Here is a 13,896-nt window from a genome sequence, read left to right as displayed (position 1 = left end):
TTAAGGAGATCATAAAATTGTTATAAAAACTTGACAGCATGCAGCCTGTAATAAAATTGTCCTAGTCTTGTTAAAGTTTTCTGTATCGACAATCTTTATGTTAAACTGACCGTAGTCAGTTTAATCGAAGAAATCCAAAGAAAACAATCTCTTTTACCCTAAGGCATTGACATTGATATATGTTATCCCCCTGAAAACATTTCTATCGAGTCAGCAAGGCTCGTACCCAGTAATTCATGACGATCATCAAAAAAATTTAACACCTACAAAAAAACACCTTGACCAAAACATGGGCTTAAGATATTTTATGTATACATATAATAACATAGTATGATAATATCATAACATAATAATAGTAAAAACTTTTTCCATGGTGGGGTTATATTATAAACAATATTATATATAGGAGAAAATATTAAAAACATGTTATAGTTTAAAACCATCCAATTATTTACAACAATAAAAAAAAATCAATGACCAGAAAATTTATATTACTTTTTTCAAAGTGAAAAAAAATCAATTTTTCAAAAAAGAGAAAATTTTAAAGCAAACGCCTTTGAAATCTTCCTTGAAATATCATGCAATGGGGAATTTAATCTAAACTCATACTGCCCAATCCAAAGGTATAATTACCGCGTTATGTTATGCTATAAAGATGATAATGAGGTCTCACTTACATGCATTGATCAATAAAAAAACGTAAATATCTGGAGAGACTTACAAATTTCTGTAGCAACACACATAAACGAGAAAGAGAACCTTTTAATATGATGAAGTGCAACTGAAAACATTATAAATTTCTTTTTTGATATAATAAGCCCCCGTAATCCTTTAATAAGTTTCACGCGAGCTACCAAAATGAAGCCAGCGTCAGTTTCGCAGCGTCAGCGTCAGCGTCAGCGTCAACGCGAATCAGATTCAAATCGAAAGTGGTTAAAAAAAGTGTTCTAGCCAACTTGGATCGAATGGTATGGCTCCCATTTATAGAAAGGACGCAACCTACACCCATTAGTGACCTTTTACAAAATAAATGAAGTTCATAGCTGCTTCCAATTTTTCAGTTAGTCGAGGAACGTGTCCCTAACTGACTTTAACCAAAATGTGAAAAAGTCGAATTCGGGCTTTCTGGCCAACTTGGATCGAACGGTATTGCTCCCATTTATAGAAAGGACGCAACTTACACCTATTAGTGACCTTTTACAAAAATAATGAAGTTCATAGCTGCTTCCAATTTTTCAGTTAGTCGAGGAACGTGTCCCTAACTGACTTTAACCAAAATGTGAAAAAGTGAAATTCGGGCTTTCTGGCCAACTTGGATTAAATGGTATGGCTTCCATTTATAGAAAGGACGCAACCTACACCCATTAGTGACCTTTTACAAAAAAAATAAAATTCATAGCTGCTTCCAATTTTTCAGTTAGTCGAGGAACGTGTCCCATACTGACTTTAACCAAAATGTGAAAAAGTGAAATTCGGGCTTTCTGGCCAACTTGGATCGAACGGTATGGCTCCCATTTATAGAAAGGACGCAACCTACACTCATTAGTGACCTTTTACAAAATAAATGAAGTTCATAGCTGCTTCCAATTTTTCAGTTAGTCGAGGAACGTGTCCCTAACTGACTTTAACCAAAATGTGAAAAAGTCGAATTCGGGCTTTCTGGCCAACTTGGATCGAACGGTATTGCTCCCATTTATAGAAAGGACGCAACTTACACCTATTAGTGACCTTTTACAAAAAAAATAAAGTTCATAGCTGCTTCCAATTTTTCAGTTAGTCGAGGAACGTGTCCCATACTGACTTTAACCAAAATGTGAAAAAGTGAAATTCGGGCTTTCTGGCCAACTTGGATCGAACGGTATGGCTCCCATTTAGAGAAAGGACGCAACCTACACCCATTAGTGACCTTTTACAAAATAAATGAAGTTCATAGCTGCTTCCAATTTTTCAGTTAGTCGAGGAACGTGTCCCTAACTGACTTTAACCAAAATGTGAAAAAGTCGAATTCGGGCTTTCTGGCCAACTTGGATCGAACGGTATTGCTCCCATTTATAGAAAGGACGCAACTTACACCTATTAGTGACCTTTTACAAAAATAATGAAGTTCATAGCTGCTTCCAATTTTTCAGTTAGTCGAGGAACGTGTCCCTAACTGACTTTAACCAAAATGTGAAAAAGTGGAATTCGGGCTTTCTGGCCAACTTAGATCGAATAGTATGGCTCCTATTTATAGAAAGGACGCAACCTACACCTATTAGTGACCTTTTAACAAAAAAAATGAAGTTCATAGCTGCTTCCAATTTTTCAGTTAGTTGAGGAACGTGTCCCTTACTGACTTTAACCAAAATGTGAAAAAGTGGAATTCGGGCTTTCTGGCCAACTTGGATCGAACGGTATGGCTCCCATTTACATTTATAGATATGATGCAACATTGAAACCGGGGGGGGGGCTTACTTAGGCAAAATGGGTGTCAGGTATGTGCAACCCATAAGGGTACCTTTGCTCATTCTTCAAAAGTCTCTCAAAGGAGTACAAATTCAAAAGTTAGTCTCTGAAAGGGTCCCGAAAATTAAAAATTTCTCACGATTTCCAAAAAATTTGACCAAAAATTTGTGAAAATCAAACTAGATTTGGAAATAATGGACCAAAATTTAGGAAAGTCTCTCAAAGATTCCTAAAATCACCAAAGTTTTGTCTCTCAAAGGGTCAATTTTCGATTTTCGGTTCGGACATACCCGTCACCTCGCAAACCTAGTACCCCCCCTCCGGGCATTGATAAAACAATTATTGACAACAAGTTAATCTCTTTTATTTAGGACAATTGAATTTGTTCATAAATTTGTTTAGTTCTCTATAAACAGCGCCAAGGGTTTTCTGGTTGGCTTGAAACCGAACAAGTTTCAAATACTGACATCTGGTATGTCTCAATTGTTCCAGAAAGACTTCTAGCGTTCTACTTTTCGTAACAAGTTTGAATTTTTCTATCCTGATACAAACAGTTCGACAACGCATCTCCTCTGCTCGGTTGAAAATTCCTTTTGCCAAATTTGAGAGGTCTTCTTCGTTTGTTCGATATGAAGCTAAAACCAATAATAATTAGATGGAATTATAAATATCTAAATCCTGTGCTCGTTGAAAAGATAATTAGATGTTTTGTTTTGATTGCCATTTTCTAACAAATTGCTGATAAAGGGTGATAACTGGTTTATCGTCAACTTAAAAAAGATGACCAAACTTTTCTTCTGGACACCCATCAATTGTGCCTTTTTCGTTTTTTCTCTTTCTGTGTTTTTTGACGATAAACTTTAACGATCTTTCTTGTTTGACTGCTTAGTAAGATAAAATGAAATATATAAATCGAAAAATCTTACCAACTGCACAAAAGAGAAATTTTTATCGACATTTTTCGCTTTTGATTTCATAGTGAGAGACAGCGTGGTGTGGCACCAATTCAACTATTGGGAATACCCCAAGAGCGTCCGCCCATGACACAAAACCAGGCTTAAAAAGATATTTTGTGTTTTATTTATTTGTGCTCATCAACTTCACTACATAATTGTTACATTGTAAAATTAAACAATGATTATGCTAAAACTTAATGTAGTCGTCTTCCAGTGCGCGGGCGAGCTGACTGGTATATGCCACTTCTATAACCATGTTGTCTTACCTCTGAAAAAAAGCTAATAAAATGCTAATGAAACAGTAATGAGTCGTTGGCCAGAAAGCCCGAATTTCACTTTTTCACATTTTGGTTAAAGTCAGTTAGGGACACGTTCCTCGACTAACTGAAAAATTGGAAGCAGCTATGAACTTTAATTTTTTTGTAAAAGGTCACTAATAGGTGTAGGTTGCGTCCTTTCTATAAATAAGAGCCATACTATTCGATCTAAGTTGGCCAGAAAGCCCGAATTCCACTTTTTCACATTTTGGTTAAAGTCAGTCAGGGACACGTTCCTCGACTAACTGAAAAATTGGAAGCAGCTATGAACTTCAATTTTTTTGTAAAAGGTCACTAATGGGTGTAGGTTGCGTCCTTTCTATTCCTCGACTAACTGAAAAATTGGAAGCAGCTATGAACTTCATTTTTTTTGTAAAAGGTCACTAGTGGGTGTAAGTTGCGTCCTTTCTATAAATGGGAGCCATACCGTTCGATCCAAGTTGGCCAGAAAGCCCGAATTCGACTTTTTCACATTTCAGTTAAAGTCAGTTAGGGACACGTTCCTCGACTAACTGAAAAATTGGAAGCAGCCATGAACTTCATTTTTTTTGTAAAAGGTCACTAGTGGGTGTAAGTTGCGTCCTTTCTATAAATGGGAGCAATACTGTTCGATCCAAGTTGGCCAGAAAGCCCGAATTCGACTTTTTCACATTTCAGTTAAAGTCAGTTAGGGACACGTTCCTCGACTAACTGAAAAATTGAAAGCAGCTATGAACTTTATTTTTTTTGTAAAAGGTCACTAATGGGTGTAGGTTGCGTCCTTTTTATAAATGGAAGCCATACCATTTAATCCAAGTTGGCCAGAAAGCCCGAATTTCACTTTTTCACATTTTGGTTAAAGTCAGTTAGGGACACGTTCCTCGACTAACTGAAAAATTGGAAGCAGCTATGATCTTCATTTTTTTTGTAAAAGGTCACTAATGGGTGTAGGTTGCGTCCTTTCTATAAATGGAAGCCATACCATTTAATCCAAGTTGGCCAGAAAGCCCGAATTTCACTTTTTCACAATTTGGTTAAAGTCAGTTAGGGACACGTTCCTCGACTAACTGAAAAATTGGAAGCAGCTATGAACTTCATTTTTTTGTAAAAGGTCACTAATGGGTGTAGGTTGCGTCCTTTCTATAAATGGAAGCCATACCATTTAATCCAAGTTGGCCAGAAAGCCCGAATTTCACTTTTTCACATTTTGGTTAAAGTCAGTTAGGGACACGTTCCTCGACTAACTGAAAAATTGGAAGCAGCTATGAACTTCATTTTTTTTGTAAAAGGTCACTAATGGGTATAGGTTGCGTCCTTTCTATAAATGGGAGCCATACCGTTCGATCCAAGCTGGCTAGAACACTTTTTATAACCACTTTCGATTTGAATCTGATTCGCGTTGACGCTGACGCTGACGCTGACGCTGACGCTCGAAACTGACGCTGGCTTCATTTTGGTACGCGAGCTTTATCTTTTCTATGCACAGGTTATCAGACATAAGGCAAGACATAACTAAAAAGAAAATCGTCCACATTATGTCTCTAGCTTCTAATGGCACTTTAGATTCAGGAAAATCAGCAACTAAATTAAATACATTACTGCCTTTCACTGTTATTTTGATAAGCTCTGAAAAGGTAGTTATTGGCATTTTAACCAGCTATTAACTGGGACATTATGTTTTGAGACTTCCCATATACATTCCATGTCTGTATTTATTGTAATCTATTTTGAAATATAGTACATCTGAAATTACTACTTGAGGCCTGACAACGGCTACATTAAATGTGATTAAAAAAACTTTTGCATTTTATTATCAGGATTTTCATTTTTAGGATAAATTATAAACAAATCACCTTCAATTAGTCGTATAGGAATATGCAAACACCACGTTCACACACTACGGTTCAGTTTCCCTCCGAACTTTTACGTCACTTCTAGCCAATAGAATGACTTCATTTTTCGTTTCACCAGTTACCTGCGAACATGGTCAAAAGCTTCAAAAGAGATACTTGCACACAAGAATTATCACACATTATGTACAGGGAGACAAAAGACATAAAAAAGAACGAGCAAACCTCTCATCAACATAACACACACAAGCAACCAATTTTCCACCAATATTACTCATCTTCCTTGCTTAGACTTGGGCATGTTTCACTGAGGAAATTCATGGGTGAAATCATTCCATTTTGACGTTCAACGTCGTATGACAGATGCTCCAAGACGGCGTTGACGTGACGTAATGGAATATCGCCGTCGATTGTCGCAAGGTACTTGTACAAGGTGCGGAATAACTCGAATTCGATACGAGCTTGACCTCCATGTAGATCTTTGGTTAAGATTTCACATATCATTTTCAAAGCACCTCCTATATCTTCACTGATGTGGGTACAAACAATAGCCAAAAATTTCAGCCATTCAAATTCCTCAGGGAACGAACCGATCCTCATGACAGCATCCAGATCCAGGCTAGACAAACACAATGCATGCCATTTGTCTTCAACACGCGAGTACTCAACCACAGGCTTGTCACCGACTTGACGATGTAACACTGCAATAGCTTCTTTGGTTAAATTTTGATCTTTTGCTTGGCCTAGCTGGAAATCTAGTCTCTCTTTGACAGGAGGTCTTTCTCCTTTAGATAGTGCATCAAAGTAAGCGGCCGACCACTACAAAAGTAAATTAAAAGATGAAATGAAAATATTAACATCTTGTTTTTCGCTTGAAGAGGCTCATCTAATTTTCTCTTTCGCAACTTAAAACAACAAAATATCAGGGAAATTAATTAAAATATATATTATTTGAATATTCATGGGAACTTAAGCTTAAAATATTAAGAATGTTTCCGCGAACATAGAAACAATAAGAAATTCCATGGAAAAGATCAAAATCCAGATCATTGATATTATCGATATTAGAAATTATCTAAATTATCATTCACTGTTGCTTAAAAGGATTATCAGATGATTTTTTTTATACTTGGCTTAGAGGTACCTTTTATGGTCTTAAGAAACACCTCCAAAGTTTTTGCCCCAACTATTTTCCAAAGTTGAGATATCTGATTTTGAATTTTCAAATTTTTACTTGAAAATAATAGCAATTCAACGTAAAGACTGAATAGAGACTCACTTTTGGAGATTTCAAAGTCAAATATCTCAGCTTTGGAAAAAAATTGGGTCAAAAGATTTAGGTGTCTCTCTGATATGATAGGTTTTTCTTCATTTTTCTACAAGGAAAATCTGCAATTAGAAATTTTACAAAGCTTACAACAAGCCGCTCAAAATTACCTTTCCACCAATGTTACTTTAGCATTATCTTCTTCCCTCAAGTGGATGTGTAAAAAAGTACAGACTGCCAGACAGAGTTTGACTTTTAGATTATTACATGTTTTTTTTTATAAGCAAGTGTATGTCCCTTGGTCAGGCTCGAGTATGCTTAAGCTTTCAAAGCATCCAGACATAGAATATGCTTATTATATGCTTAAGAATTATTATGCTTTTGATTCACCCAACCAAATTTTTTAATAAAATCTTCAGAATTTTGTTAATATTCGATTCAAAAAGCATTTAAATTTTTGAGCAATGGAATGTGGCTAGCCCTGGAACGTCTTTTCTTACTTGACCACTTGCAAACCTTTTTGAATAGAAAGAGATTGACTACTTGAAAAATATTTCAGGCTAGCGTATATGCTTATGTTATGCTTAGGAAATCTGCAAATTTGAGCCTTCATATGCTTATAAGCGTTATATGCTTATAAAAAAAAACATGTAGATGATTATCAGATGAAAATGATATTACCTGTAAAATATCAGTAGGTTGTGTTCGAATTGCTGCTTTGGTGAATTGTTTCAAAATATTTGGTAACTCTGGTGGGATATTGATTTGTTGGGAACAGTACATCGGTTCTGATTGAGTTGGTGCCATTTTTTAGTTGTGTGTTTTCAAAAATTTGTGTTCTTTTTTTATCTGAAACATGAAATATTACCTTAGAAGGACACAGATTTTCAAAAATGTATCCTGCTTCACATAAAACTCAAGAACATCTTCGAATTTTGTGCTTATTTTTTCATCATAGCTTTTGATGTAAGCGTTGACTCGAAAATCAGGAAGTATAAGAAAGCTTTATTTTTACAGTACAGTCAAATATCAGTGCAGGATCCGTTGATTCATTACCAATAAGTAATACGCACTTGATTTCACTCAGTCAAATATCAATATTCAAGGTATTACAAAAATCACTATTTTTGAGTATTTTTGAGTATTTTTTGCTGTAATCACTTTTTTTTTCAAATAAGCACCCCATGCAGGGGGGTCGGTAGTAAAATCTCAGACATAATGACGTTTACTACGGTGGTGGTGTGACGAAAAATCGAAAAAAAATTTTACTACCCAGGTTAGTTAAATACTAAAATGGGTGGTATGTATGTGTTAATGTTGAAATAATTTTACTACTTGGGTAGTGAAAACTGGTAAAATTAACAAATTTGTGCTATTTTTGTAATTCTTTTAAATTTTTTGGATGACTTTTCTGAAAAAATCTGAAAATTTTTATAATTTGAAGACATTTTTTTCTGGTGGAAAGTTGTTTCCTGCAAACAAAAAATTCTCGAAATTTTTTGTCAATATAAAAAAAGACTTTAATTCTAAGGGCACTAAGTGAAAAATGTGTCATAGAAATAATATTTTTTAGCATTTTTTGTAAAATCAGTCCGAAAAGCAACCAAAAAATAGGTGGTCTACATGACAAATTGTCCCAAAACCTTTTACTACCCTTAAAATACTTCTTCCAAGAGTCTGGGTGGTGGTATGTAAAAATTCGTAAAAATCCTTTTATTACTCATATATGTCTGAGATTTTACTACCGACCCCCCCCCTGCCCCATGCATAGTCACAAAAAATCCAAGCAAAGACATTATAAAAGATGCGCACATAGAAGGTGCCATTGGCCCTTTTTGAGCTCTTTGTTTGAGCTAATAAGACAGTGAAAAGTCGTAATGAAAAAATTTCACATTCCTTCATAATATAATTTTCTCAATTAGAATATCAAAGACCTAAATGAATTAATTATTAACATAAAGTTCAAATTAGATTTTTTTCTAAACATTTGGTCCATAATTCACCTTTCCTTTGGTTTTCACTGAAAGGAGGTTGGCACACTCATTTGAAGAGGCTTGGTGACTTGTTACTCACCCATCCAGTCCACTCTTTTTGACATTCAAAACATTTCTGAGTGCTTAGTGCCTGGCAATAAATATATTTGTTTAAAACTACGTTATTTTTTGGTAAAAATGTCCCCTAAATTTATCGAAGAAATACATACTTTTAAAATTAATTTTAGGATAGAAATCCAAGTTCAAAATTAAAAAAATTTTTAACAAAACATATATACATAAAAAATAAATCCAAAGATTACACCAAAGTCCAAAAAAAAGTTTGCATGTATCACCATAGTATAAGAAAGCCGCGGCTGGAATATGTACCGCATTGTCTTTTCAGTTAATTGCTGTTCCATCTGTCTCTGAGCTTTATAAGAACATCAAGATGCTCAGTTTATTTTTATTATTGGTAGATAGTTTTTGAAATTTTTCTCTTACTTTCCTTCACAAAAAGTTTTTTATTGCTACAAACAGTGCCATAATATATTGGCACTTTTGGCTAATTTACCATTTTTCGAAAATTGAAGTTTGAGCGAGAATGTCAATTTCAGGCCTCCAACTTGATTTCATCAATTATTTCGATCTGGGAGGGATTTATTGGTTTCTAGCCTATATTTCAACCCCTACTGGACCATTTTTGAACTTTTGGATTCTCAGATCCTAAGGTCGTAAGTCTTAAGTCTAGCGTTAAAACTCAGAGTTAAAACTCTACCCTGCGAACCTACTTTAGAGCACTTACAAATCGATTGTGGTTTCAAAACACCCCGGTGAATTTCCCTTTTGTGCCAAGTATTTTGTGAGTGATTGTAGGTATCTTTGAATCTGTACCCAATAGAACACTTGAACTAATTTTGTGAACTAGTTTAGGGACAAGCTGGAGTTTTTACAAGCTCTTATTTGATTTGGTTGGTCGTTAACCAGTAATAAAACAATTTTGTTACTTTTTCTAAAGAACGCGTCATCTCTATCACTTCAAATGACCAATTAGTGCAGTATCTTATAAAAAGTCCAGCTCATCCCATAGTTTAGGGGTATTTTGTGGAAACAATAGTTTTTCGCCAAAATTGAAATTATAAGAACTATATTCCTATTGTCGAATGAAGTTAATGAGTTTTATTTCAAAACTAATAGTTTCACGCCGTGGAGACGATCATCAGTTGAAAATAAAATTTAAAAAAACTAAAGTTCGTTTTGAATGTTTGCGAAGAACAATGCACTGGCTTCTTTTGACAACAATTGACGTCAGTCTTTCGAATCGTGTTGTTTTAGCGTGAACAAATAGCGTGAACTTGTTCACGTGGCGGCATTTCCGGGAAACCGGGGAAATTCAAAAAACGGATTCTTCCTCATCAAGATCAAGACGAAACCCCAAATAGAGAATGCAACCAAGAAAGTTGTGTTCAAAAATCTCACTCAAACACAAAAAACAAAAGAACAATAAATCAAAAAAGTCTGAATCAAGTCCCTCGCCATGATCTAACAATAAATGGTATCAAGTTTTATTACTGCAACGCTGATATTCTAACATCAGGCAAAAAGAAAGAACTTATACAAAACGTAGAGAAACAACAACCACACATTGTTGCCATATGTGAAGTAAAACCAAAACATGGAACACTAAGAGAACTACACGAGTACGAATTCAAAGATTATAAAGTTGTTTGTCATACAAATATGGATACCAACATTGGCCGTGGAGTTATCATTCTTGCCCACGCATCAGTTCAGCATTTGATTGTTAATGTGACCAAATCAATAAATCAAGTCAACTTTATTGAAGCTTGTATCATAGAAGTTCGCCTAAGTGGTAATGACTTACTGGTTTTTGCATGCATGTACCGCAGCCCTACCAGCAGTAACATGTCGAATGAAAACAACATCAGACTTAATAAGCTCATTTACGATATTTCATCCATCAAAAAATATTCCCATAAATGCTTTGTAGGGGATTTCAACTTTCCTACAATTAACTGGGAAAATTGGACGACAAAACATCAGGAAGAAAGCAAAGAAGAGAAGTTCTTAGATACTCTCCGCGACTCTTTCCTCCATCAGAACGTAGACGAACCAACACGATGCCGTGGAACCGATGAACCATCTTTGGTTGATCTCATTCTAACAGGAGAAGCCAACCAAACACAAAATGGAATATCTCAGTCCATTGGGTAAAAGCGATCACAGTTCCCTGACCTTTAGCATAAAGTGCAATGCATATGTAAAGCCCACATCGGAAAGGTACAATTATGATAATGCTGATTTTGAAGCAATGAAGCAAGATCTTGAAACAGGTAACTGGCAAACGATTTTTCTAGATGCGGCTAATGACAAATCAGTCGAGGAACTTTGGCAAGTTTTCAAGAATAAAGTAAGCGAATTGCAAAACCGTTTCATCCCGCTCAAAACGATTGGAGGCGAGGGTTGGAGAAAGAGAGGAAGAATTCCTATTCCAAAAGATCTCAGAACTGAAATAGCAAAGAAAAAGCGTCTACATAGAAAATGGATGAAATCATCGCCGCGAGAGAAAGACGAGAATCGCGTGAAATACACCCGTGTACGCAACCGAGTGACGAAAATGATGACACAAGCCCATAGAAATTACGAACGGAAAATCTGCAACAATTCAAAAACAAAACCAAAAGTTTTCTGGTCACATGTCAGGAGCAAAATGAAATCTTCCAGTACGGTATCATCATTACTTGAGGCACCAAATGACAAAAATTCTTTGAAACATGAAGACCATGAAAAGGCGAATATACTTCAACGTCAATTCTGCAGTGTTTTCACAAGAGAGCCCTGGGGAGCTACCGGACTTCGAGAAAAGAACTGAGTCCGTAATCGATGAAATCCATATAACAAAAGAAATGATCCAGATCGAAATAAAACATCTAAATCAAATAAATCATTTGGTCCTGATGGAATACATCCTAAGATGCTACTGTCGTTATCTGACTACGTCTCTGAACCTCTTGCAGTAATAATGAACACATCATTAAAGGAAGGGTCTCTACCAAAGGATTGGAAAGAAGCTCACGTAATACCCATATATAAGAACAAAGGTGCTCAAAATCTTGCAGTAAATTATCGACCTGTAAGCTTGACATCAATAGTATGCAAACTGATGGAGTCAATAGTGAGAAAGCATATTATGGAGCATCTTCTTGATCAACATCTTTTATCGAACAAGCAATATGGTTTTATCAAAAATCGATCCACCGTTACGCAACTGTTGTATTACTTGGATACGTGCTGTGAAAGTACATCGGAGGGAAAAGTGATTGATAGTATCTATTTTGATTTCGCAAAGGCCTTTGACACTGTACCTCATCGTCGCTTATGCCAGAAACTACTAGCATACGGCATAGATGGTCCGATAATGTCTTGGGTAAAATCATTTTTAAATGGACGAACCCAATCAGTGAAAGTAAATAAATCATTTTCGACAACGGATCACGTGGTTAGTGGTATCCCACAGGGTAGTGTCCTTGGACCGTTATTGTTCGTTCTTTACATCAACGATCTTCCTGAAAGAGTGATATCATCATTTATACTCCTTTTTGCTGATGACACCAAAATCTTCCAAGAGGTCAACACTATCGAAGACTCTATTTCCATCCAACAGGATATAGACGCGCTAGTTAAGTGGTCGAAAGAATGGTTATTAAATTTCCATCCCGACAAATGTCACGTACTAACTATTGGCAAATTCTCTGACATCAAACATGCCTATCCATATTGTTTGGATGGAAATCAGCTTGAACATGTTTTTGAAGAGAAAGATCTTGGGATTGTGATCGACTCAGAACTTACATTCGAGGAGCATATTGCAAAGCAGGTAAAGAAGGCAAATTCAATACTAGGAGTGATTAACAGGAGCTTTGAACATCTGAATCCATCCATCTTCCTAGTACTATATACTTCGTTTGTCCGTCCGCACTTGGAGTATGCTCAGTCGGTATGGTCACCTAAACTTCGAAAATATGTTAATTTGATCGAGGGTGTACAAAGACGCGCCACAAAACTCGTGCCTATCTGCAAAGATATGTCCTATGAAGAACGCTTGCGCATACTTGACCTCCCCACGCTTGAATTCAGGAGACTCTTTTGTGATATGGTCCAAGTATACAAACATCTCCACTACTACGATAAAAATACTCTCCCAAGTAAATTATCGACTCGAACACGTCCGAACAGGAGACACAAAGATGAGCTGATACCAAATTTTGGTAAAGATGGATTCCGAGGCGCACAAACCAACTCGTTCTTTTACAGGAGTATAACAAACTGGAATAGATTACCAAGATACGTTGTAGAGGCAAAGACTGTCAAAATCTTTAAAGAAAGACTCAACGAAGCTTGGAAAAAACATCCGAAAAGATTCGAGACAAGACAATTGTAATCAAGATCCGGTTCTCAGAGGCCCTCGTGTGCCTTGAACTTGTATACATTATTATTATTATTATTATTATTATTTCGAAATCAGTTCGTTTCTGGAGTTCAACAGCTTGTCGGGCTGGTTGAATGTTGCAATTTCAAACTTTTCACTGAGACAAAGTGAACATTTTACCGAGGCATGGTTGAAGGGCGGACAACAACGGATTGTTTTCTAAGTAATCTTTGGGTGTCGGTTTTTACGTTTCAACATCCAAATTTCCTTAGAAAGTTCTGTCTCCTTTTCGTACTTCTCATTTGCGAATGAAGACTTGTCTTACGGCTTGAGCAAAGTGAGTGTAAGCCAGCAGACTGCATTCTGATTTGAGAATGAAAATAGCTTTTAGGAAGACCAGGCGGTAAACAAGAAACATAAAATATCAAAAATTAGACTGTGAAATAGTTTAATGCCTGGATATCCAGGCTACATTAAAAATATTTTTTATTGCTAAGTATCCCCAGCTCAATGTGAAGGGGAAAAATGAGTGGGCCCTTACTTCGTTCAATCTCGGACAGAAAAAAACCTGTTCCATACATATTATAATGTTCTGTAATGTTGTATAACTGTTGTTTTGTAAAGGTTCCCATTTCCGCACTAAGATTCCTTTTAGCAGA

General features: G+C 36.0%; 1 protein-coding gene across 2 annotated transcripts; it reads right to left on the bottom strand.

The window, feature by feature from the left end:
* Window positions 1-316: 316 nt before the first annotated feature.
* On the bottom strand, window positions 317-7,664 carry LOC136818864 (ropporin-1-like protein). 2 transcript variants are annotated; one of them, XR_010848375.1, is made up of 3 exons: window positions 7,496-7,664; window positions 3,372-6,366; window positions 317-3,080 (listed from the first exon to the last, which is right to left on the bottom strand). XR_010848375.1 is itself a non-coding variant. In XM_067075091.1 (2 exons), exons 1-2 carry the CDS (start codon window positions 7,619-7,621, stop codon window positions 5,818-5,820), a joined length of 675 nt encoding a protein of 224 aa, XP_066931192.1. In that variant the 5' UTR covers window positions 7,622-7,664; the 3' UTR covers window positions 317-5,817. The 2 variants fall into 2 exon arrangements, 1 of the variants encoding a protein (XP_066931192.1); XM_067075091.1 differs by having other exon boundaries at window positions 317-6,366.
* Between the last annotated feature and the right edge of the window lie 6,232 nt (window positions 7,665-13,896).

The sequence above is a fragment of the Clytia hemisphaerica genome, unplaced genomic scaffold (genome assembly GCF_902728285.1).
Source record: "Clytia hemisphaerica strain Z4C2 unplaced genomic scaffold, Clytia hemisphaerica genome assembly, whole genome shotgun sequence".
In the NCBI taxonomy this organism is placed as follows: domain Eukaryota; kingdom Metazoa; phylum Cnidaria; class Hydrozoa; order Leptothecata; family Clytiidae; genus Clytia; species Clytia hemisphaerica.
This window is presented reverse-complemented; position numbering and strand designations above follow the sequence as displayed.